This window comes from Melanostigma gelatinosum (genome assembly GCF_949748355.1).
Source record: "Melanostigma gelatinosum genome assembly, chromosome: 11".
Lineage (NCBI taxonomy): Eukaryota > Metazoa > Chordata > Actinopteri > Perciformes > Zoarcidae > Melanostigma > Melanostigma gelatinosum.
In genome coordinates, this window is record NC_136644.1 from 3,430,082 (window position 1) to 3,457,491 (window position 27,410).

Genomic DNA, 27,410 nt, shown 5'->3' on the forward strand with positions numbered 1-27,410 from the left:
TTTTTCATTGCTTAATCATAACATGCAGTACTCTTACCAGTCTTACCAGCTTGTCAAAACAATGCTATATACTGCTTTTACAAAGAAATATAATTAATATTATGCAGAATTGAGTTCAGCCTTTTGGCCTGGCCCTCCATAATATTTTCTGTTTCTCATGTGGCCCCATGGAAAAGATAATTGCCCACCCCTGTTTTAGAGTATACCTCTGCAAAGGGCCTTGCTGCAGGATGTCAGATGAAACAACCAATCTCTAGGGACCCAGTTGGTGTCCCCTGCATTTATAAAATCCTTCCACTCTACCGCCCACTCTGCCTCACCACAAACACATATTCCAACATATGAAACCATTCAATTGTCAAGTCCGTTTAGAGTGAATTCAGAATATATCAAATGGAGTCGCAGATGAGGTTGACAGCTGGGTCAAAGACCGAAGGAGTCAAGGTTTTTTTATCCATTTATTTCAGAGCACCGTTGAGTCTGGACACCGATATAATGGCAAAATTACCTCGTCAAACACAGTTAATAATGGCTGCATTCCATTCAGGTTTTCAAATTCTAGGCCCCTGAAATTGCAGAAGAGGGCTCACCGCTACAACTTACCTGCACAAGTAGACGTTGTTGGTGTTAGCTACACCTTGTGCTATATTTCTGCATACATCACTGTGCTTCTAAATATTGCTCGAGACCAATTCCACTTCCTCATTACGTAGCTCAACAGGAGTACAGAAGCTTTGACAGAAGAAACCGGAAATGGTCCTGGACTCACTGGTGTCTGCTCTACAGATACAGCGGAGTGCAGAAGTCCGGGTCTGCTTACAATGAAACCAAATGATGTTCCTCAGACGAAGAGCACATAATTTCTGAGGAACAATGTTCATTTCAAAATGTATATTGACAACACTGTGTTGTATGGTGCATGTACAATATGAAGCTTGTGTCTTGCTCAAGGACACATTGACATGCGACGAGCAGAGCCGGGGATTGAACCGCCGACCCTCTGATTGAGGGTCGGCGGATCTGCTGTCCACTTAGCTACAGTCGCCCATCTTATGCCAATCTCATTCTATTCTGCATTTCAGTTCCATATCGGCATTTGTCAAAGATATGAAATTACTACTTATATTACTCTTAAATATTAGTCTAGGTAGTTTCCACCAGATGAACGGCCGTCATTGAGTAAAAGGCACAGACGCAGTGTATGACACCATACTTCAGGTCTCGACAGACAAATGCAAAGTCCTGAGTTGGTGAATACAGAACGTTTGATTAATAATAATAATAATACATTTTATTTATATAGCGCTTTTCATGACACTCAAAGACGCTTTACAAGGCAGAGACAAATGATGTGATTCTGTTCAGTGCCTACAAACATGCATAATAGATAAGTGTTGAACATAGTGATTGTCAAATAAATACTGTAAAAAAAAAAAAAATGTGTGCATATGATTAAGACTTCACAGTAGCTCTGTCTGTGGGGATTTGGCTTGGAAACCAAAGGGTTGCTGGTCCAAATCCCCATTTGGATTAGGAAAGCACGAGACGACAAATTCTGAGGGTGACGTGAATGTTTCTACAGAAATTCATCCGATAGTTGAGAGATTTCACTGGAAACCACAAACTTCATGGTGTCATATGATGACAAAAGTAACAAAGTGTTTTTGATGACAAGTTCCTAGACATTAAGTTGAATATTACAGGTAATGTATATTCCACACAGAGAGTGACCCATACCACACAGGCAGTAAAACATGCATGTACATATACAGAGACAGCTACTTGTTGAACTTTCACCTACTTTCCACCTCAAGCTATAATTCAGAGGAACACCTTAGACTCCACCGCGACACAGGATATATGCAATGCACAGAGATGAGGCCAAAATGTTCTTTTATCAGTTTTAATGCCCTAAAAGGCTTTAAGACTTATCTCATTCAGAACCTTCTTATCAATGCAGTTCAGTGTGACATGCACAAGGGGTTAAAGAGCAGTGGGTTCATATGCGGTTTACCTCATAGCTGTGGATTATTCTGACCTCATCAGTTATATATTAATGAGGCATAATAATAATAATAATAACTTTAATTTATATAGCGCCTTTCAGGGGACCCAAGGCCGCTTTACAAGAGTAACAGTTTAGACAAAAACAGTTTAGACAAACAGTCAGAAAAACAGAACAAGTAAACTAGGGGCTGAAAGCCTTGGCGAACAGATGGGACTTGAGGGCCCTTTTGAAGGCGTCCAGAGTGGAGATGTTGCGGATCACCGCAGGGAGAGAGTTCCAGAGGGTGGGGGCTGCCACACTGAAAGCTCTGTCCCCGAAGGTTCGCAGTTTGGTGCGGGTGGTGGCAAGCAGGCCAGAGTCTGAAGACCGCAGGTTCCGGGGAGGGACATGTGGGCGGAGGAGGTCCGATAGGTACTGGGGGGCATGGGCATGGAGGGACTTGTAGGTGAGGAGGAGGATCTTGTATGAGATGCGGGACTTGACCGGGAGCCAGTGGAGGTTGATGAGGGTGGGGGTGATGTGCTGTCAGGGCTTTGTGTGCGTGAGAACCCTGGCAGCAGAGTTTTGTACATACTGGAGCCTGTCCAGGGTTTTGTTGGGTACCCCGAACAGGACACCATTGCAGTAGTCCAAGCGGGAGGTGACAAACGCATGGACCAGGGTTTCAGCAACAGACTCCGAGAGTGACGGTCGGAGTCTGGCAATGTTCCGGAGATGGAAAAAAGCAGTTTTGGTGACGGACTTGATGTGGGACTCGAAGGAAAGGGTGGAGTCCAGGATGACACCCAGGTTGCGGACTTCAGGAGATGGGGAGATGGAGCAGCCGTCAACCTCGAGGATGAAGTCACCAACCTTCCGGAGCAGCGCCTTGGGTGCCACAACCATGAGCTCTGTCTTCTTGGTGTTGAGTTTGAGGAGATTTGATGACATCCAGGTTTTTATTTCATGCAGGCAGTTGACAAGGGACTGAGGGGGGAACTGGGAGGATGGAGTAGTACTGAGATAGATTTGAGTGTCATCAGCATAGCAGTGGAAGTTCAGTCCATGATGGCGGATGATCTTGCCGAGGGGGAGCATGTAGATGGTGAAGAGGAGGGGGCCAAGCACAGAGCCTTGGGGCACGCCATGATTGACTGGGGCTAGGGGGGAAATAGAGCCGTTGATGGAAACAAACTGTTCCCTGTTATGGAGGTAGGATGAAAACCAGGAGAGGGCGGTGCCAGTGACCCCTAGAAGGTCAGATAGGCGGTTGAGGAGGATGGTATTGTAGATCCAGCGCCAATTGTGATTACAGAATTATTTAAAGATACATACCGTTGTGTATTTATGTCAAAGAGCAATTTAAGTTTGGAATACAAAAGTGCTCTATTTAAAAAATGTTTCTTGTTCTTACTTTTAATTGAGAGCAATTTATTTCCACTGAAGACTTTATTTCGTTTCAGTCAATTTGTTACCAATTCATTTAAATCGAATTACTTTTACTTCACTTGATTCCTTTATTCATATGGAAATTAAGACTTTTCACTGAAATGTCCTGCTGAATAAACCCTTCAGTTTAAGCCTTTGTTACACAACCTTGCAGTGCAGGAAATGAGCGCATGCATGTGGAAAAAGTTCATTTTCTCATTTTGTGATGCATTCAGGAATAACTTCTTCCAGCAAGGGCACGATACGAAGAAACCCTAGTTAGAAACAATATAACAGGGCTGTAAAGGCAGCGAGAGACATGCATATCTCAAAGGAACCTCTTGTTGCCAGGACACACTTTAACTCGAGCTTTGGCCCTGGCACTCATTCTGCTATTTATTTGGCAGCTGTTTTCCTCCGCTATGCTGACATCTACTGGTCTCACTTTGTGCTAACAGTTATACATGCTAGGAAACAGATGCACATGTACATTCCTAGGGGTACTGTACATGTGCATTAAATGTCACTGTAAATGTCAAATGAAGGAATTTATATTGGAATTAGTTTAAATATAAATAATTACTCAACAACTTGAAAACTGACAACTGTAGGAGGGGAGTGTTTAATCTTTATTTCCTTTCTTTAGCCACCTTTATCTGACACTATAAGGTCTCAAATTGGGTTGGATTGGGTGCTCTCCGTGGCGCAGATGAGAAACTGAGAGACGGAAACGCTGCGGGATGACAACAATACACAGACGCACATGCAAACAAACACACACAAGAGTAGGAGTTTTACGTGTCAGAGAAGTTATTTCACATGGCATTCTCCAAGAAGAGAAAAGTGATCAGTGAGACCACAGCCTTTATCCATGAATGGACAGACTCTTGCTTTGGGAGCATGTTACACCGTACTACTGTACTAAAGTTACAAATGAGTTCATCATAACTTTTGTTCTCTGTTGACCTTTAGAAGCAAATCACTTTGAGATGCCTTGCATCATAAAACACTTTGAATTTTTCCTAAATTCTCAATTACAATAACTAATCATAAATCACTATAAATATATATATATTTTTTTCTTTTTTATTAGGCCACATCACTATTTTCTTAAAGCTGACACAGACAACTTTGGACTGTGGGACGAAACCAGAAAACGCCCAAAAGTGTATGTATTTTTATGAAAGAATGTAAATTAGTCTTAACATCTGAAGAAGGAATTCACTTCCCCTTTCAGTGATAGACCAATCAACATCACCTATTTATTTTTTGCGGGAAACCGGAGAACCCGGAGAAAACCTAAGGCTAAACTAATTCAGGGGATCAACAGAAAGTCATGGAAAAGAATGTCATGGCTCACCTGGTAGATCACATGTACACCAAGTACATGTGATCTACCAGGTGAGCCACGGCATTAAATTCAGATACAAAAGAATGTGATGGCTCAACTGGTAGATCACATGTACATCAAGTACATGTGATCCACCAGGTGAGCCATGTAAATTAGTCTTAACATCTGAAGAAGGAATTAACTTCCCCTTTCAGTGATAGACCAATCAACATAACCTATTTATTTTTTGAGGGAAACCGGAGAACCCGGAGAAAACCTCAGGCTAAACTAATTCAGGGGATCAACAGAAAGTCATGGAAAAGAATGTCATGGCTCACCTGGTAGATCACATGTACACCAAGTACATGTGATCTACCAGGTGAGCCACGGCATTAAATTCAGATACAAAAGAATGTGATGGCTCAACTGGTAGATCACATGTACATCAAGTACATGTGATCCACCAGGTGAGCCATGTAAATTAGTCTTAACATCTGAAGAAGGAATTAACTTCCCCTTTCAGTGATAGACCAATCAACATAACCTATTTATTTTTTGAGGGAAACCGGAGAACCCGGAGAAAACCTCAGGCTAAACTAATTCAGGGGATCAACAGAAAGTCATGGAAAAGAATGTCATGGCTCACCTGGTAGATCACATGTACACCAAGTACATGTGATCTACCAGGTGAGCCACGGCATTAAATTCAGATACAAAAGAATGTGATGGCTCAACTGGTAGATCACATGTACATCAAGTACATGTGATCCACCAGGTGAGCCATGTAAATTAGTCTTAACATCTGAAGAAGGAATTAACTTCCCCTTTCAGTGATAGACCAATCAACATAACCTATTTATTTTTTGAGGGAAACCGGAGAACCCGGAGAAAACCTCAGGCTAAACTAATTCAGGGGATCAACAGAAAGTCATGGAAAAGAATGTCATGGCTCACCTGGTAGATCACATGTACACCAAGTACATGTGATCTACCAGGTGAGCCACAGCATTAAATTCAGATACAAAAGAATGTGATGGCTCAACTGGTAGATCACATGTACATCAAGTACATGTGATCCACCAGGTGAGCCATGTAAATTAGTCTTAACATCTGAAGAAGGAATTAACTTCCCCTTTCAGTGATAGACCAATCAACATAACCTATTTATTTTTTGAGGGAAACCGGAGAACCCGGAGAAAACCTCAGGCTAAACTAATTCAGGGGATCAACAGAAAGTCATGGAAAAGAATGTCATGGCTCACCTGGTAGATCACATGTACACCAAGTACATGTGATCTACCAGGTGAGCCACGGCATTAAATTCAGATACAAAAGAATGTGATTGCTCAACTGGTAGATCACATGTACATCAAGTACATGTGATCCACCAGGTGAGCCATGTAAATTAGTCTTAACATCTGAAGAAGGAATTAACTTCCCCTTTCAGTGATAGACCAATCAACATAACCTATTTATTTTTTGAGGGAAACCGGAGAACCCGCAGAAAACCTCAGGCTAAACTAATTCAGGGGATCAACTCATGGAAAAGAATATCATGGCTCACCTGATAGATCACATGTACACCAGGTACATGTGATCTACCAGGTGAGCCACGGCATTCGTTTCAGATACAAAATAATGTCTACCAGGTGAGCCATGATGTGATCCACTTGGCAACTTTGGCAACTGTGCGAAAACATCCTTCTATAATGAAGTCTAAAACATGGTATTGTACAGACTTGTTGCATGTTGCTTGTATGTCATGCTCTTGTATCTGAATTGGTTGTTGTGGAGTTGGAAGATCTACCAGGTGAGCCATTGTAACAAAACAATGGTTTAGGCTTGACCGGGGGTGATTCTTGTTGCAGCATTTAGATCGAGCAACCGTTTTATGAGATTTAAAAATGCCATTAAGTCTTCCTTTTCAACACAAATACGAAAATTTGAGGCTAACTCTGTTGCTTCATCCAAACTTTGGCCAGTGTCGAAACTCCACTTTGAAATTGGCTGGATACCGGTTGCCTCCTTGTACTCTTCTGATGTCGAGCCACGGCATTAAATTCAGATACAAAAGAATGTGATGGCTCAACTGGTAGATCACATGTACATCAAGTACATGTGATCCACCAGGTGAGCCATGTAAATTAGTCTTAACATCTGAAGAAGGAATTAACTTCCCCTTTCAGTGATAGACCAATCAACATAACCTATTTATTTTTTGAGGGAAACCGGAGAACCCGGAGAAAACCTCAGGCTAAACTAATTCAGGGGATCAACAGAAAGTCATGGAAAAGAATGTCATGGCTCACCTGGTAGATCACATGTACACCAAGTACATGTGATCTACCAGGTGAGCCACGGCATTAAATTCAGATACAAAAGAATGTGATGGCTCAACTGGTAGATCACATGTACATCAAGTACATGTGATCCACCAGGTGAGCCATGTAAATTAGTCTTAACATCTGAAGAAGGAATTAACTTCCCCTTTCAGTGATAGACCAATCAACATAACCTATTTATTTTTTGAGGGAAACCGGAGAACCCGGAGAAAACCTCAGGCTAAACTAATTCAGGGGATCAACAGAAAGTCATGGAAAAGAATGTCATGGCTCACCTGGTAGATCACATGTACACCAAGTACATGTGATCTACCAGGTGAGCCACGGCATTAAATTCAGATACAAAAGAATGTGATGGCTCAACTGGTAGATCACATGTACATCAAGTACATGTGATCCACCAGGTGAGCCATGTAAATTAGTCTTAACATCTGAAGAAGGAATTAACTTCCCCTTTCAGTGATAGACCAATCAACATAACCTATTTATTTTTTGAGGGAAACCGGAGAACCCGGAGAAAACCTCAGGCTAAACTAATTCAGGGGATCAACAGAAAGTCATGGAAAAGAATGTCATGGCTCACCTGGTAGATCACATGTACACCAAGTACATGTGATCTACCAGGTGAGCCACGGCATTAAATTCAGATACAAAAGAATGTGATTGCTCAACTGGTAGATCACATGTACATCAAGTACATGTGATCCACCAGGTGAGCCATGTAAATTAGTCTTAACATCTGAAGAAGGAATTAACTTCCCCTTTCAGTGATAGACCAATCAACATAACCTATTTATTTTTTGAGGGAAACCGGAGAACCCGCAGAAAACCTCAGGCTAAACTAATTCAGGGGATCAACTCATGGAAAAGAATATCATGGCTCACCTGATAGATCACATGTACACCAGGTACATGTGATCTACCAGGTGAGCCACGGCATTCGTTTCAGATACAAAAGAATGTCTACCAGGTGAGCCATGATGTGATCCACTTGGCAACTTTGGCAACTGTGCGAAAACATCCTTCTATAATGAAGTCTAAAACATGGTATTGTACAGACTTGTTGCATGTTGCTTGTATGTCATGCTCTTGTATCTGAATTGGTTGTTGTGGAGTTGGAAGATCTACCAGGTGAGCCATTGTAACAAAACAATGGTTTAGGCTTGACCGGGGGTGATTCTTGTTGCAGCATTTAGATCGAGCAACCGTTTTATGAGATTTAAAAATGCCATTAAGTCTTCCTTTTCAACACAAATACGAAAATTTGAGGCTAACTCTGTTGCTTCATCCAAACTTTGGCCAGTGTCGAAACTCCACTTTGAAATTGGCTGGATACCGGTTGCCTCCTTGTACTCTTCTGATGTCGAGCCACGGCATTAAATTCAGATACAAAAGAATGTGATGGCTCAACTGGTAGATCACATGTACATCAAGTACATGTGATCCACCAGGTGAGCCATGTAAATTAGTCTTAACATCTGAAGAAGGAATTCACTTCCCCTTTCAGTGATAGACCAATCAACATAACCTATTTATTTTTTGAGGGAAACCGGAGAACCCGGAGAAAACCTCAGGCTAAACTAATTCAGGGGATCAACTCATGGAAAAGAATATCATGGCTCACCTGGTAGATCACATGTACACCAGGTACATGTGATCTACCAGGTGAGCCACGGCATTCGTTTCAGATACAAAAGAATGTCTACCAGGTGAGCCATGATGTGATCCACTTGGCAACTTTGGCAACTTTGGCAACTGTGCGAAAACATCCTTCTATAATGAAGTCTAAAACATGGTATTGTACAGACTTGTTGCATGTTGTTTGTATGTCATGCTCTTGTATCTGAATTGGTTGTTGTGGAGTTGGAAGATCTACCAGGTGAGCCATTGTAACAAAACAATCGTTTAGGGCTTGACCGGGGGTGATTCTTGTTGCAGCATTTGGATCGAGCAACCGTTTTAGGAGATTTAAAAATGCCATTAAGTCTTCCTTTTCAACACTAATACGAAAATTTGAGGCTAACTCTGTTGCTTCATCCAAAGTTTGGCCAGTGTCGAAACTCCACTTTGAATTTGGCTGGATACCGGTTGCCTCCTTGTACTCTTCTGATGTATTTAGTCTCCATCTTGAATTGGGAGAGGAGTGCTCCCTGTTGAAATACTGGTTGGTGTACATTCCAGCATTCAGCAGGTGGTCTTCTGGATGGCCGACTAGATTGCAAACAGTTTTCATTCCGTGGTATGATGAGTCGTCACTGAAGAGGTCCCGGCAGCAGTCCAGTTTTGCCAGGAGACAGCCCAGTGCCCACATGTCGATGGCTTCAGATATGGGGAGGCCCAAGGTCACCTCTGGAGCTCTGTATGCACGAGGTTGCACAATCATTCCTTCTCTTACGTCTGATACTGACATGGCCAAACCAAAGTCAATTAATTTCAGCCTGAAGGGCTCATGCTGGTGGTTGACGAGCATAACATTGTCAGCTTTCAGGTCTGTGTGAATGATGCCGATACCCTTCAGGGCTTCAAATGCCACAAGTAGCTGACGTGTTATGGGGCGGATTTCATTAAGGGTCAGGTGTGACTGTCTCTCACGCATCAAATCCAAAAGGCTCCTGTCCAGTTTCTGGAAGGCGATGCAAGACATGCCTTCGAATATGAAACTGTCTTTGAATGTCACCAAGTTGTTTTTCTCTGGGTCAAGGGTCCTGAGTTGTTCCAGCATTTTCACTTCTCTGACGTGATATTTAACGTCTTTGTTGATCTTGATGGCTACAGTTTCGGATGTTGTCAAATTGATACACTTGGCAACTTTGCCAAAACATCCTTCTCCAATTAAGTCTAAAACACGGTATTGTACAGACTTGTTGCAGAGTATGTCATGCACTTGTATCTGAATTGGTTCTTGTGAAGAGTCTGCGCTCTCATCGCTGGAGCTGTCTGTGTCTGAGAATCCATCTGAGTCAGTTGATTTATCACATTCATCTGAATCATATGGGGGGGAGACGAGCATCAAATCATAGGCAGCATTTGCATGAGAGGTGTCCATGTGATCTACCAGGTGAGCCATTGTAACAAAACGATGGTTTAGGGCTTGACCGGGGGTGATTCTTGTTGCAGCATTTAGATCGAGCAACCGTTTTAGGAGATTTAAAAATGCCTGTAAGTCTTCCTTTTCAAGACAATTATTTACAATTGAGTAGAACTCTATTGTTTCATCCGAAGTTTGGCCAGTGTCGAGACTCAAAACTTTAATTGGCTGGATACCGTTTGCCTCCTCGTACTCTTCTGATGTCTTTAGTCTCCATCTTGAATTGGGAGAGGAGTGCTCCCTGTTGAAATACTGGTTGGTGTACATTCCAGCATTCAGCAGATGGTCTTCTGGCTGGCCGACTAGATGGAAAACAGTCTTCATTGCGTTGTATGATGAGTAGCCAGTGAAGAGGTTCCGGCGGTAGTACATTTCTGCCAGGACACAGCCCAGTGCCCACATGTCGATGGCTTCAGATATGGGGAGGCCCAAGGTCACCTCTGGAGCTCTGTATGTACAAGCTTGCACAATCATTCCTTCTCTTACTTCTGATACTGACATGGCCAAACCAAAGTCAATTAATTTCAGCCTGAAGGGCTCATGCTGGTGGTTGACGAGCATAACATTGTCAGCTTTCAGGTCTGTGTGAATGATGCCGATACCCTTCAGGGCTTCAAATGCCACAAGTAGCTGATGTGTTATGTGGCGGATTTCATTAAGGGTCAGGTGTGACTGTCTCTCATACATCAAATCCAAAAGGCTCCTGTCCAGTTTCTGGAAGGCGATGCAAGACATGCCTTCGAATGTGAAACTGTCTTTGAATGTCACCAAGTTGTTTTTCTCTGGGTCAAGGGTCCTGAGTTGTTCCAGCATTTTCACTTCTCTGACGTGATCTTCAACATCTCCGTTGATCTTGATGGCTACAGTCTCGTATGTTGTTAAATTGATACACTCTGCAACTTTGCCAAAACCTCCTTCTCCAATTAAGTCTAAAACAAGGTATTGTACAGAATTGTTGCAGAGTATGTTATGCTCTAGTATCGGAATTGGTTCTTGTGAAGAGTCTGCGCTCTCATCGTTGAAGCTGTCTGTGTCTGAGAATCCATCTGAGTCAGTTGATTTATCACATTCATCTGAATCATATGGGGGGGAGACGAGCATCAAATCATAGGCAGCATTTGCATGAGAGGTGTCCATGTGATCTACCAGGTGAGCCATTGTAACAAAACGATGGTTTAGGGCTTGACCGGGGGTGATTCTTGTTGCAGCATTTGGATCGAGCAACCGTTTTAGGAGATTTAAAAATGCCATTAAGTCTTCCTTTTCAACAGAAATACGAAAATTTGAGGCTAACTCTGTTGCTTCATCCAAAGTTTGGCCAGTGTCGAAACTCCACTTTGAATTTGGCTGGATACCAGTTGCCTCCTCGTACTCTTCTGATGTCTTTAGTCTCCATCTTGAATTGGGAGAGGAGTGCTCCCTGTTGAAATACTGGTTGGTGTACATTCCAGCATTCAGCAGGTGGTCTTCTGGCTGGCCGACTAGATGGCAAACAGTTTTCATTACGTGGTATGATGAGTCGTCACTGAAGAGGTTCCGGCCGTAGTACATTTCTGCCAGGACACAGCCCAGTGCCCACATGTCGATGGCTTCAGATATGGGGAGGCCCAAGGTCACCTCTGGAGCTCTGTATGCACAAGGTTGCACAATCATTCCTTCTCTTACTTCTGATACTGACATGGCCAAACCAAAGTCAATTAATTTCAGCCTGAAGGGCTCATGCTGGTGGTTGACGAGCATAACATTGTCAGCTTTCAGGTCTGTGTGAATGATGCCGATACCCTTCAGGGCTTCAAATGCCACAAGTAGCTGATGTGTTATGGGGCGGATTTCATTAAGGGTCAGGTGTAACTGTCTCCCACACTTCAAATCCCAAAGTCTCCTGTCCAGTTTCTGGAAGGCGATGCAAGACATGCCTTCGAATGTGAAACTGTCTTTGAATGTCACCAAGTTGTTTTTCTCTGGGTCAAGGGTCCTGAGTTGTTCCAGCATTTTCACTTCTCTGACGTGATCTTCAACATCTTCGTTGATCTTGATGGCTACAGTCTCGTATGTTGTTAAATTGATACACTTGGCAACTTTGCCAAAACATCCTTCTCCAATTAAGTCTAAAACAAGGTATTGTACAGAATTGTTGCAGAGTATGTTATGCTCTAGTATCTGAATTGGTTTTTGTGAAGAGTCTGCACTCTCATCACTGGAGCTGTCTGTGTCTGAGAATCCATCTGAGTCAGTTGATTCATCCCATTCATCTGAATCATGAATGGACATTTTTCCTATCAAATGTTTCCAAATAGTATCCAAGTTGAGTATATTCAGAGGTGCTTATCTTGCTGTGGGTGTGTGATTCTGTCTAGAGAAATATCATTTATATAGACTCTAAGAATGTGATGTCATCAATTCTAGTTCTAGAACATCAAAGTCACATGTGATGTAATACATTTATGACATCACAAGTTCTAGAACATCAAATGTCAAATCAGATGTCACCATGGCAACTCTGCATTCTAAATTCCGTGGAGTGGAGCTTGAAAAATATTGTGTAATTTTTCAAAACAACTTGCCTTCATGCCCATCATTTTTATTTCTATGATTTCACTTCAAACTGTTATGTTACTTTAGCATGAAAGATGTCTCCCAGTCCACTCTCAGTGTATGCGCACTGGAAGATTTCCACACACATTTTTGAGAGGAAGGGATCTTTTAGAATAGAAAATGTAAGAATAGACTATGCGATACGCTCTAAACAGAAGGGATCACAGCTGCAGGTGCACTAAATGGTTAAACTTTGATGTATTTTCTTGTCTTTCATGTGAATAGTTTATGTAATTGTGAAACAAAATATGAAACAGATGTATTAACTATTAAAAAAAACACATTTGATCAAGGAAAGATGAATATGAAAACACAATTACAAAGAAAAGTGTTACAACACCCAATTGCCCACAATCCAAGACTAATGAATTACTTACCACTCCCCCTCCCCCTCCCCCTGTTCTCTCTCTATGCTGTCTGCCATTAGCTCAGGGAGCAATGCCCCAACTGGACAGCAGGTGTGCTCTTCAGCACTGCAGCACACAACCCACTACAATTCTATCATGTATGTGGGTGTAAGAGGGAGTGTGTGTGTGTGTGTGTGTGTGTGTGTGCTAGAGTGTGTAATGCATCAGGCGCCTGGCCACTGCTGCTCCTGCCACTCTGCTGAAGGAGAGGGGGGAGAGAGAGGATGCCGGAGGAGTGGAGGGAGAAAGAGAGCAAGGGGGATAGAGGGGAGAGAGTCCAGGCCCAAATAAAGCCATGGGGGCCGGGGCTGAGCTGGGCCCCCCTTTGCTATAAATACGCTGGCCGCCTGGAGGCTCGGGTTCTGTGTTTGGGGCTTGGGACCAGCGACCACCACTGCTGCAGCAGCCTTCCTCAGGAGAGTCTCCTCTGTATACTCATCATCCTCATCCTGGTCGTCGGTGTTCTGGCCAGCCAAGATGCCTCGCGTGGACTCAGACCTCAAACTGGACTTTAAGGATGTCCTCTTCAGACCCAAGAGGAGCAGCCTGAAGAGTCGCTCAGAGGTCGGTGCGGTTAATTAGTTTTACTCTGATACTGTAATCCAAATATTACAGCTACAGGTCAATTAACCATCAGACCGGCATATTTCCCAAGAGGAGCGTGCTCTGTTTACTGCTGCATTCAGAAAGTCTATTTACCCATACACCTCTATTGTTGGTGAGGCAATATAAATATATTAACTAGTATTACAAGGGGGTGGAAGGTGGGTGTGGGGGCAGTATTGTGGGGCCTTCTAACCCTGTTTGCTAGTCATGATTAAAGATGAAAAATGTACATATCTATTCACAGAGCAACAACAGAAATGACATTAATCAACCCCATATGCTTGAAAGTGCCTCACTAAAGCTGTAAAGTGCACGCTCACTGTAATTCAATATGTGCGAGTCTCATTGTTGTCTTGTCCCATGTAAGCCAGTAGGTGTACACTGCCTTTGTACTTTGGTGAGCAAAAACGCTACCTTGACTGTGAGCATGTAACAGCAGAGTGACCTTCTTAAAGGTGACAGGAAACAAGGCTAGCCTGTACCAGACAGAGGTAAACAACAACTGTCCACAAGCATAGAAAACAACAAAAGGGGAGGAGAAGCAGAGATTTTAAAAAAAATGTAAAAAAAAAAGGTTTCGATCAGAATGGATTTAGTCATTTTCGTTTTACACCAGTAGAACAGGCCACCGTGTCTCTAATCACCCACTGGTTTAGCTCTCAGGGACAACACAAACCTCTCCTTGTCGTTGTATACTCGCTACTTCCTCGACTCAGCAATGTGTCACTAGATCAGGGACTGGTACCGACCCAAGATCCTGATACTGGTGTGGTGGCACTAGATCTGGGGTGGAAGGTGGAAGTCGGTTTCACAAACAATTATTTCTATTGTATCAGGTTTTATTGGCTTTCTTTTGCAAGCGTCCCTTCCCAGTGTGGGTGTAGCCAAGAGCAATAGTCAATAAAACCTGATGGAGGCGTGGTTTGTGACCCACTTTGATGTCTGACTATACTATACTGCAGTGGCGGGCCGTCAGGGCCTGCAAGGCCTTCTCTGCTGGCCTAAACAGAATCACAAAGCTATTTATATTTTTAAAAAAGAAAATTATTATAATTTATTTTATAATTTAATAATTTTTCTTAAATGCACTACATGTATTATAATTTATAAATATATTTTTCCCATTGTCTTATTTTCTCATTGCACAGCTACTGTCTTCCTCAGTTGCTCTCAGATCTCACCTCTGTGTGTGTCTATGCCAGAGGCCTGCAGACTCGGCTCTGCGGCCAGTGCAGATTAAAGTACATGGGGACAATATGGTTGATTGTCATAGTCTTCAACCAATCAGATCTTTAGTTTGACATGTTGGGCGTATTCTTTGACGTGTCAGCGGCGGCTAGCGGCCTATAATGACGTCAGCATTACGTACCGCTCATGTCCAGGTGCAGGCGCTGCAGAGTGTGCTGTGATTGGTCAGTGGGCGAGCACGTGACTAAAGTGAAACTTGTGCTTGCTAGCAGAACTGAGGTTGTTAGCAGTCAGAGTTCAAGTGGAAAGATATGGAAGAAATTATGGCATTTTTGGTTTTTGTTACTTCGCTTCGTTTTTTTAACATCAAATGGCAGAAGGACGAGAAGCTGATTTAGTGGCGGAGTTACTGGGAACGCCTTTCTCAAGAAGGACATTAAGCTGCCTGAGCAAAGCCGCTACACGACACCAAAGTACGGCGGGACACTTGCAAGCTACGGTGCTCTTAAAAACGTTTGGACGGACCCGAGTGGATCTCCAGAACAAGTTCGCAGGGAATGAAAAAGTTAAGAAGAATAGGGTAATTCTGAAAAGGACCTCTAGCTGGAACTGAAACGCACGGATGTACTGCACAGCAGAGTTATATCTGGAGCCATCGACATGTGGGCACTGGGCTGTGTCCTGGCAGAAATGTACTGCGGCCGGGACCTCTTCAATGGCACAACATCATACAACGTAATGAAGACTGTTTGCCATCTACTCGGCCAGCGAGAAGACCACCTGCTGAATGCTGGAATGTACACCAACCAGTATTTCAACAGGGAGCACTGCTCTCCCAATTCAAGATGGAGACTGATGAAGGGTATCGATTCCTTAAACCTATTCGTGGTACTCCAGCATTTTGGCAGGGAGCTAAAAAAGATTTGGTGGCATGTGTTCGACAAATGGGTCTCCCAACGTGGTTTGGTTCATTTTCATCTGCAGATATGCGATGGCCAAATCTCATTTCTAGTTCATTGAAACAACAGGGTAGAACGCAAACTGCAGAAGATTTACAGTGGGCCGACAAGTGTGAGCTCTTGAGTTGTAATCCTGTTACTGCAGCACGGATGTTTGATTATCGCTGGCATATCTATTTGAAGGAAGTACTTAGGTCTCCATTGAATCCAATAGGAAAGATGACAGACTTTTTTTATCGTGTTGAATTTCAACAACGTGGTTCACCACATGTGCATTGTTTATTCTGGATCGAGAATGCACCTCAAATAGATAAAAACACAGATGATGAGGTGATTCAGTTTATTGACAAGTATATCACATGTGGATTACCATCACATGATGAGTTCTTGTTAGACATTGTAACATCTGTGCAGCAGCATTCCAAAAGACATTCCAAAACGTGTAGAAAAAAGAATACTGCTTGTCGATTTGGTTTTCCAAGACCACCTTCCAATCGCACGTTCATATGTCGCAGTTCACCTGAAGATGATAGCCCAAAAGCATGCAACTGTGATGAAATGAATGCAAATGACTTGACAGTGTCAGTGTGTCAATCAAAATCAAGAAACAAATAAACAAAAAAGGGTTGCTGCGAAAGAGTTGATGTCAAAATTAAAAACTGCTCTCTCAGATGAGTCAGTGAAATCTGATTCTGTGAATCAATTGTTTGACAGTCTAGGTTTGACTCAGGATACTTTTGAAGCTGCCTACAAATGTATGGGGAAAAATACACGTGCTGAAGAGGCAAGTTGATGAGGTATGGGTCAATCAATATAATAAATAAAAGAATATGTCAGTCTACTGCTTTAGGGTTAAAGAATGTAAGACTTTAACTGTGCAGGCCTCAAACACTTTTTCGTTGATGATTCTATCAGTTCTGCATCCAGGTGTCTTGTTATCTGTTTGTTCCTGTGCATTGTTTCTGTCTTTAAAGACGGGGACACACACAGGGGTCATGATTGCGGTATTTCCCTTGATGGGCATCAGCTGAAGGGCATGACCCTCTGCAGGCATATATGATGTGTGATGGTTCACAGGTTCATTCCGTCTCTGCAATACTGTGACTTAACTCTTTGACCAGGTCACAGTGACATCAAAGGACGCATCTGGCTGGGTGTATCCATGGTTTATTGTGGGGCAAACTGATAACAAAGGGGTTTGTAAACAGGCCATAAAGTGCCTTCAGGTTATCGTAAAGACAGGACACTATGCTTCAAAGAAAAATATCTGCCTTGACTGGTTTCCTTCTTCTGTTTATTCTTGTTTGCGAACCAAGATAACAGCATGCTGGCTGGGTATAAATGTCCATGCATTTGAATGTGTCGTGAGAGCACCTCTTGCAGATGACGGTGATGTATCTGTGAGACTGTGTTCTCTTTGCTTGCAAGCAAATAAATTGACTATTACAACTTTGATCGTTCATCCAGACTCTGTTTCATTTGACATTGATTTGATAACACTTTGACACTCTTCTCCCGACTATTCATAGAAATATTCCACAACAACCCTCATCCATTTTATTCATTCTTTAGTTTAGGCATATAAAATTGTATGATAACGTTTGTTGGTTGCAATATTAATTGATTTGATCATTTATTATTTTGATTTAATAAACTCTGTTATACTTTAAGGAGCAGTCGTCTGTGATTACTTGTGCATATGTATTTGATAAAACTGTATGTAGTAGCCTGTGCTCGAACTTAAAACCTTCACTGTCACTGAATGTATAGTCATACGCAGACTATTGACATTATGAGTGACTACTAATTATGAGACTTAGTTTTATCGTTTGGTTATTGGTCCCTGTTCGCAGGGTGGTGCCCCGTTGTTATTAATAAACATTAATAATTGTTACATACATTAATAATTCTATTGATGTCAAGAGTTTCTTAAATGCTGATAACCCAAACACGCTCCTTTAGATCCCAACACTGTGTATACTTGCACAATAGAGATGTTTGTGCTCAAGAGGCAGCCTATAGAGTTATGAATTTGCATCTTAAAGAATGTTCCAGAAAAGTTGTATTTGTCCCAACAGGGGATAATGTGGTTAAAATGAGTTTGCCATTAAATGTCTTAAAGGAAAAGGCGAAACACAAAGAGCTGACATCAGAAGATATGTGGATGCCTGGTACAGGTGAACGATATAAAAATAGGCCAAAAGGTGACACCTTTAATAACATGTTTGGCAACATTTGCATCAGAATATAGAATGTTGTCTAAAAACGAAAACTCTCAAACAAAAATTGGTTTGAGCAACAACTTAGGATACAGAACCAAAAGAACACGATCACCAGATGCAGTTGTACGTTATGCGCGTTTTTCTGAAACAAAGTGTCCAGAAGAATTTTATCAGAGTAGACTTCAGTTATTTGTACCATATCGAGTCGACGCCCAGCTAAAACCCAAAACATTTGAAACATTTGTACAGTTTTATATGACTGGTAAAATCAAATATACTGATGGCTCCAAACTTTCCGTCAAAACAATTGTTCAGAGGAATAGGAGTGTCTTTGAAATTGATGCTGATGTGTTAGATAGTGTGGCTGGCTGTGATGTGTGGTGGTGTGTGTGTGTGTGCTAATTGTTTTGTCTACATCTTGTTTTCTGTCAAAAAAGACTGTTGAAAATCATTTAGGCCTTTTTGGTAACTCTGGCTTTTTCTTCTCATGTTAAGGTGTCCGGTACTGGTCTGTTGCTGAGCAGTTTCCTATGAACGACCTCCAGCTGTGGTACAAAGACAGCGTCAGTAAAATAGGTTGACATGTGCAGAAGTGTGATGTATTGTTGTTTATAGATTATAGCAATCAATTCATGGCAGATTTATATTGATTCGTAGGTTATGTGTTCAGTCATTTCTCTGTTATTGCTTTGTAGGTGCATTTGAGTGACTCTGACGGGATGCCCATCTTGGCAAAGGCGTTCTTTCCGGCTGCACATGACCACCTGCTGAGGAAGGTGCTGGATCCTGTTTCTACCAAGAAGCCAGATGTTTCTCCAAAGACATCGCCTCCTGCTCGCAGGATCTCGCCAAAGGTGGTCGTGAAGGGAGAGGTCCGCCACGTGCCACGCCGACCAGACCCTTCTGAGTTGACATTTGCTGGATGTGGCAAGAAGGTAAATGATTGCAGACTGTAATTTTGTAGCTGATTGTGCAGACAAGTGTATAGCGTTAACATGGAAGCATGTAATGGTCAAAGGAGACACGCGTTTAATATGAGGAATGCTTTTGTCATTACAGAGACATAATTTGGGGAAACCAGAACAGTCTTGCGATGCACCCAAGAGGAGGCTTGTTCATCAGCAGGTTTGTGAGGTTTCATTTATTTGCTGAAAAACACGGAAATATTCATGATCATAATAGTATGGCTAGCGTTTGTGTAGCAAGGATGTCCATAATATTTCTTCTGCTGTATATTTCAGGTTGTCAAAGAATGTTCTGTACGTCTCTGGAGGTTCAGCAGTGCCATCTTGGATGCCATGGATGCTGTTGTGCCATCGCATCTTCCAAGCCCAGCCGCATGCCCACCAGCCCATCTTATGCCAATCTCATTCTATTCTGCATTTCAGTTCCATATCGGCATTTGCCACCACCATATATATATATATATAAATATATATATATATATTTTTCTTTTTTATTAGGCCACATCACTATTTTCTTAAAGCTGACACAGACAACTTTGGACTGTGGGACGAAACCAGAAAACGCCCAAAAGTGTATGTATTTTTATGAAAGAATGTAAATTAGTCTTAACATCTGAAGAAGGAATTCACTTCCCCTTTCAGTGATAGACCAATCAACATCACCTATTTATTTTTTGAGGGAAACCGGAGAACCCGGAGAAAACCTCAGGCTAAACTAATTCAGGGGATCAACAGAAAGTCATGGAAAAGAATGTCGTGGCTCACCTGGTAGATCACATGTACACCAAGTACATGTGATCTACCAGGTGAGCCACGACATTCTTTCCCATGAATATCTGAATTTAATGCCTAATAACTAATCATAAATCACTATAAATATATATATATATTTTTCTTTTTTATTAGGCCACATCACTATTTTCTTAAAGCTGACACAGACAACTTTGGGCTGTGGGATGAAACCAGAAAACGCCCAAAAGTGTATGTATTTTTATGAAAGAATGTAAATTAGTCTTAACATCTGAAGAAGGAATTCACTTCCCCTTTCAGTGATAGACCAATCAACATAACCTATTAATTTTTTGAGGGAAACCGGAGAACCCGGAGAAAACCTCAGGCTAAACTAATTCAGGGGATCAACAGAAAGTCATGGAAAAGAATGTCATGGCTCACCTGGTAGATCACATGTACACCAAGTACATGTGATCTACCAGGTGAGCCACGGCATTAAATTCAGATACAAAAGAATGTGATTGCTCAACTGGTAGATCACATGTACATCAAGTACAAGTGATCCACCAGGTGAGCCATGTAAATTAGTCGAAACATCTGAAGAAGGAATTCACTTCCCCTTTCAGTGATAGACCAATCAATGCACTTGTATCTGAATTGGTTCTTGTGAAGAGTCAGTTGATTCATCCCATTCATCTGAATCATATGGGGGGGAGACGAGCATCAAATCATAGGCAGCATTTGCATAAGAGGTGTCCATGTGATCTACCAGGTGAGCCATTGTAACAAAACGATGGTTTAGGGCTTGACCGGGGGTGATTCTTGTTGCAGCATTTGGATCGAGCAACCGTTTTAGGAGATTTAAAAATGCCAATAAGTCTTCCTTTTCAAGACAATTATTTACAATTGAGTAGAACTCTATTGTTTCATTCAAAGTTTGGCCAGTGTCGAAACTCCACATTGAAATTGGCTGGATACCGGTTGCCTCCTCGTACTCTTCTGATGTCTTTAGTCTCCATCTTGAATTGGGAGAGGAGTGCTCCCTGTTGAAATACTGGTTGGTGTACATTCCAGCGTTCAGCAGGTGGTCTTCTGGCTGGCCGAGTAGATGGCAAACAGTCTTCATTACGTTGTATGATGTTGTGCCATTGAAGAGGTTCCGGCGGTAGTACATTTCTGCCAGGAGACAGCCCAGTGCCCACATGTCGATGGCTTCAGATATGGGGAGGCCCAAGGTCACCTCTGGAGCTCTGCATGCACGAGGTTGCACAATCATTCCTTCTCTTACTTCTGATACTGACCTGGCCATACCAAAGTCAATTAATTTCAGCCTGAAGGGCTCATGCTGGTGGTTGACGAGCATAACATTGTCAGATTTCAGGTCTGTGTGAATGATGCCGATACCCTTCAGGGCTTCAAATGCCACAAGTAGCTGACGTGTTATGGGGCGGATTTCATGAAGGGTCAGGTGTGACTGTCTCCCAATAATCAAATCCCAAAGGCTCCTGTCCAGTTTCTGGAAGGCGATGCAAGACATGCCTTCGAATATGAAACTGTCTTTGAATGTCACCAAGTTGTTTTTCTCTGGGTCAAGGGTCCTGAGTTGTTCCAGCATTTTCACTTCTCTGACGTGATCTTCAACGTCTTTGTTGATCTTGATGGCTACAGTCTCGTATGTTGTTAAATTGATACACTTGGCAACTTTGCCAAAACATCCTTCTCCAATTAAGTCTAAAACAAGGTATTGTACAGACTTGTTAAAGAGTATGTTATGCTCTAGTCTCTGAATTGGTTCTTGTGAAGAGTCAGTTGATTCATCCCATTCATCTGAATCATATGGGGGGGAGACGAGCATCAAATCATAGGCAGCATTTGCATAAGAGGTGTCCATGTGATCTACCAGGTGAGCCATTGTAACAAAACGATGGTTTAGGGCTTGACCGGGGGTGATTCTTGTTGCAGCATTTGGATCGAGCAACCGTTTTAGGAGATTTAAAAATGCCAATAAGTCTTCCTTTTCAACACAATTATTTACAATTGAGTAGAACTCTATTGTTTCATCCAAAGTTTTGCCAGTGTCGAAACTCCACTTTGAAATTGGCTGGATACCGGTTGCCTCCTCGTACTCTTCTGATGTCTTTAGTCTCCATCTTGAATTGGGAGAGGAGTCCTCCCTGTTGAAATACTGGTTGGAGTACATTCCAGCAATCAGCAGGTGGTCTTCTGGCTGGCCAAGTAGATGGCAAACAGTTTTCATTACGTTGTATGATGAGTAGTCAGTGAAGAGGTTCCGGCCGTAGTACATTTTTGCCAGGAGACAGCCCAGTGCCCACATGTCGATGGCTCCAGATATGGGGAGGCCCAAGGTCACCTCTGGAGCTCTGCATGCACAAGGTTGCACAAGCATTCCTTCTCTTACTTCTGATACTGACCTGGCCAAACCAAAGTCAATTAATTTCAGCCTGAAGGGCTCATCCTGGTGGTTGACGAGCATAACATTGTCAGCTTTCAGGTCTGTGTGAATGATGCCGATACCCTTCAGGGCTTCAAATGCCACAAGTAGCTGACTTGTTATGAGGCGGATTTCATGAAGGGTCAGGTGTGACTGTCTCTCATACATCAAATCCCAAAGGCTCATGTCCAGTTTCTGGAAGGCGATGCAAGACATGCCTTCGAATGTGAAACTGTCTTTGAATGTCACCAAGTTGTTTTTCTCTGGGTCAAGGGTCCTGAGTTGTTCCAGCATTTTCACTTCTCTGACGTGATCTTCAACATCTTTGTTGATCTTGATGGCTACAGTCTCGTATGTTGTTAAATTGATACACTTGGCAACTTTGCCAAAACATCCTTGTCCAATTAAGTCTAAAACAAGGTATTGTACAGACTTGTTGCAGAGTATGTTATGCTCTAGTATCTGAATTGGTTTTTGTGAAGAGTCTGCGCTCTCATCACTGGAGCTGTCTGTGTCTGAGAATCCATCTGAGTCAGTTGATTCATCCCATTCATCTGAATCATGAATGGACATTTTTCCTATCAAATGTTTCCAAATAGTATCCAAGTTGAGTATATTCAGAGGTGCTTATCTTGCTGTGGGTGTGTGATTCTGTCTAGAGAAATATCATTTATATAGACTCTAAGAATGTGATGTCATCAATTCTAGTTCTAGAACATCAAAGTCACATGTGATGTAATACATTTATGACATCACAAGTTCTAGAACATCAAATGTCAAATCAGATGTCACCATGGCAACTCTGCATTCTAAATTCCGTGGAGTGGAGCTTGAAAAATATTGTGTAATTTTTCAAAACAACTTGCCTTCATGCCCATCATTTTTATTTCTATGATTTCACTTCAAACTGTTATGTTAATTTAGCATGAAAGATGTCTCCCAGTCCACTCTCAGTGTATGCGCACTGGAAGATTTCCACACACATTTTTGAGAGGAAGGGATCTTTTAGAATAGAAAATGTAAGAATAGACTATGCGATACGCTCTAAACAGAAGGGATCACAGCTGCAGGTGCACTAAATGGTTAAACTTTGATGTATTTTCTTGTCTTTCATGTGAATAGTTTATGTAATTGTGAAACAAAATATGAAACAGATGTATTAACTATTAAAAAAACACATTTGATCAAGGAAAGATGAATATGAAAACACAATTACAAAGAAAAGTGTTACAACACCCAATTGCCCACAATCCAAGACTAATGAATTACTTACCACTCCCCCTCCCCCTCCCCCTGTTCTCTCTCTATGCTGTCTGCCATTAGCTCAGGGAGCAATGCCCCAACTGGACAGCAGGTGTGCTCTTCAGCACTGCAGCACACAACCCACTACAATTCTATCATGTATGTGGGTGTAAGAGGGAGTGTGTGTATGCGTCAGGCGCCTGGCCACTGCTGCTCCTGCCACTCTGCTGAAGGAGAGGGGGGAGAGAGAGGACGCCGGAGGAGTGGAGGGAGAAAGAGAGCAAGGGGGATAGAGGGGAGAGAGTCCAGGCCCAAATAAAGCCATGGGGGCCGGGGCTGAGCTGGGCCCCCCTTTGCTATAAATACGCTGGCCGCCTGGAGGCTCGGGTTCTGTGTTTGGGGCTTGGGACCAGCGACCACCACTGCTGCAGCAGCCTTCCTCAGGAGAGTCTCCTCTGTATACTCATCATCCTCATCGTCGGTGTTCTGGCCAGCCAAGATGCCTCGCGTGGACTCAGACCTCAAACTGGACTGTAAGGATGTCCTCTTCAGACCCAAGAGGAGCAGCCTGAAGAGTCGCTCAGAGGTCGGTGCGGTTAATTAGTTTTACTCTGATACTGTAATCCAAATATTACAGCTACAGGTCAATTAACCATCAGACCGGCATATTGTCTTGTGCTCTTTGAAGGCTTTTAGCAAGTGAGTGAGTGGGAACAGTGTGCTGATTAAAATAGTGGAGCTGGAGGTACTCACTCTTCATTGCAGCACTGGGAGTCTTCTCGGTGTACTGAACGGGCCCCTGGCTGTCAGCTGACTCGCCGTCTCCCAGCTTCTGCTCCACCTCCTGCGAACACACACACACACACACACACACACACAGTTTCCTAAGCTGCTGTAGCTGTCGTATTTGTCGACGCATGTTTTGCAGTGCGCGGACTTTTGGGGTGAAGTTACACTTTAACGTTTCTTTCTTTTCTGTCTACATTTCTGAACTTGACCCTGAAATGCAAAAACATGTTCCATCACAAATAAAGTAGCCACTGCATCAAAGCAGCAGCTGACTTTGAGACTGCATCTGTATAGCACTGTCCACTTGAAGGTAACATAAATAGTTACACGAAGACTAAACTGGTCCATGTTTTGTGTTTTATTTGCTAAAATGTGAAGGTTTTCCAGCGTCAAACTCGAAAAGCCTCTAGGGTTAGAATGAATAATATGGCAGCACCCGCGTTTTAAAAGAAAAACACGCTTCTAAATTTCTTAGAGAAGGATCCCGAATCTCAATATCCCCATCATCTTTTATTATATGTGGAGAATCAGATGTGTCTCTCTGTCCTGGTGCATAATATGTACCAGCATCCTGATGCTGTCGGCTACAAATAACAACGTAAGCTCTTTCAGTATATAATAATTATTAGTATTAATAATACAAACATGACCCTATAGTGTCTCAGTTGATATAAGTGGAGTATTAAACGACTATTATAGAAGATGCAAAGCCCTCGTATAATAATATAACAATAAAATCACAACGGATTATGACTGACTCAGTAAAACATGCACAAAGAAGTGATGAGTAAATAGAAAGAAGTAGCCAGAGATTGCTGATGCCGGCTGATACACACCCCAACATCTTATTTGTTATTAGGCTTTCTAAACATGTGTTGCATTCTTCTCGCTGTGACACTCATCAGGTTTTCTATCTCGGAACAACTCGATAGACAGGTTTTCCGCTATAGGTGACAAAGTCACAAAAGGACACCACAGAGCGGTCTGTACTGGCTGCACTCCAGGAGGAACACAGATAACTGATTCATGCTGACTCAGCTCAGCAAGTCATTCATTTACACCTGCTGCTCAGTCAGGAAGTTGAGGTAAAGGAGTAAGAAAATGAATGAGACCGAGAGAAAGCAGGAGATTATCTGCCCACCCCGATGTCCCAGTCCGACACACACACACACACACACACATCTCACCTTCACACACAAACCTGACGTTCTCTTTATGTGCAGGCGTGAATCCCTCCGCTGGGCTTGCGGGCGTCTGTGTGGCTGCACCGTGGTAGCGCTTCCCGTTCAGACGGTTGAACACAATCTTTGGGGACGGAGAGCTGCGGAGAGATCAGACGGAGACAAATGAAGCCTGCTTGGGGATTGGATCAGCAGGCATCGCAACAAAACACAAGAGTTCCACCTCACAGGGATGGAGAAAACACAAATGATGCTGATTGGTCAGAGGAATGACGGGTCATTCTTCACCGCGGGACAGAATCATTTGACAAAACAAAGAAGAACTTCAAGTTTTATCAGAGACCCTAAAAACCTACATTTTAGTGCTTGCGAGTTTTAAAACGCTGTTGACACTTTTACTGCAGTCAAATTCACCTGAAGTACTGTACTGGACATACACTCAGTTACCAGTTTATTAGGGACACCCAATAAAAACATCCTACTTTCAGTAAAGTTATCATGTTAATGACATTGATTCAACTGTAGGATGTAGGTTGTGGTGCTTATTGTAATAATATGATAATTGCATTGCATTGAACACACGGTCACAGCAGAGAGAACAGCCGGGGCTTGAAAACAAACTGCAGGAACAGTCTGCGTCCGATAATGGGTGCAGACACGTTAGTCCCCGATGCGTTACGTGATCGCGCTGACGGAGCACGTGCTGTTGGGCCCCAAGTGGCTCAAACAGCCGGCGTAAAGGATCTTGCAAAAAATGAAGAAAAATGAAATAAAAACACACACCATGACAGGACGTGGAGCCGCTGACGTTACTTACTTCGATGAGAGCCAAGACGTCGGCTTGAGCTTCAAGTCGCCGAACTTGCTCTCGATCTGCTGTGTGGGACCTTTAGGAGACACAGTTCAAGAGTGTGTTGATGTTACGCTGTGAAATCAACGGGTTACATGGAAACGCGCTGCGTGAAAACATTGGACCGTGTCAACCGTTGCAATGCCCCAAAACTTCCCCCTTTAATGAGGAAATCAATGATTGCGTCATGCTTTTAGATAAGGGATACACATTCACCAACCTGTCCTCCGTTGAGTCACGAGTTTGCTGGGACCTCTGGTGATCGTGTACATCATGTGAACGCCAAGATATTCTGTCGTGTCTGTGAGTGAAGACCGCTCTGTCTTATGAACCATCGGGTGAGCACACCGATTACCTCGCGGTCCTCTGCCGGCTCCCCCTGACGCAACAACGACGGAAAAGACAGATTCGCAGCTTGATTTCTTATTTGTTTCTTCCCCGGGTCAGCGGCTCCACGGTCGGCCTGCAGCCTGCAAGAGACTCTTTGACTTGTCGCCCGCTGTGTAGTCGATACTGTTGCACCTCCGAGTGAGCAGCCGGTGTTCCGCTGTCGTGAACCGACGTCCGCTGCTACTACGAGAGGTTGCGTGTAGGTCATCCAAGGAGAGAGCGGCTCCAGAGGCCGGTGGGGGTGGGGTGGGGGGATCCGTCACTCGGAGGTGGGACCTTGTGGTTCCTCACGTCCGGGGACAGTGACACTCCGGGCCCGGACACTCTACGGTCTACGCCCCGCTGATGCCACGGGACTGACCGCGGCCCCCCCGCTCCCTGACAGAACACAAGAACAACGCACACTTTGATATTTTCATCAGGACGGAAAGCTACGATGCTCGGCCAGCGTGTCAAGCCGGCCACAATGAAGCACGTGACTTCCGGACTGAGTTTCCAAAATAAAACACTCCTTTGACCACTTAAAACATAACTTGTTAATTGAATACGTCCAGTCTTTCGAGGACTTATATTCAGTATTGATGGACATTATGCTAATAATATGGCTGTGATATGACACATCAACAACATGTGTGATTAATTAATGCGCTATTTGAC

At 43.0% G+C, this 27,410-nt stretch overlaps 1 protein-coding gene and 1 long non-coding RNA gene across 3 annotated transcripts; one reads left to right on the forward strand and one right to left on the reverse strand.

Annotated features, from left to right (window-relative positions):
• On the reverse strand, positions 1-27,410 carry LOC306784944 (MAPK regulated corepressor interacting protein 2-like). 2 transcript variants are annotated; one of them, XM_079279142.1, is made up of 5 exons: positions 26,584-27,410; positions 26,331-26,400; positions 25,534-25,653; positions 24,297-24,387; positions 1-3,147 (listed from the first exon to the last, which is right to left on the reverse strand). In XM_079279142.1, the coding sequence occupies exons 1-4, from the start codon at positions 26,696-26,698 to the stop codon at positions 24,300-24,302; spliced, it is 393 nt and encodes a 130-aa protein (XP_079135268.1). In that variant the 5' UTR covers positions 26,699-27,410; the 3' UTR covers positions 1-3,147; positions 24,297-24,299. The 2 variants fall into 2 exon arrangements, with proteins under 2 accessions (XP_079135268.1, XP_079135269.1); XM_079279143.1 differs by having other exon boundaries at positions 25,520-25,653.
• LOC306784949 lies at positions 13,361-19,791 on the forward strand. Its single transcript, XR_013772389.1, has 5 exons — positions 13,361-13,741; positions 18,648-18,715; positions 18,848-19,087; positions 19,212-19,277; positions 19,394-19,791. It is a non-coding gene; the product is annotated as an uncharacterized lncRNA (long non-coding RNA).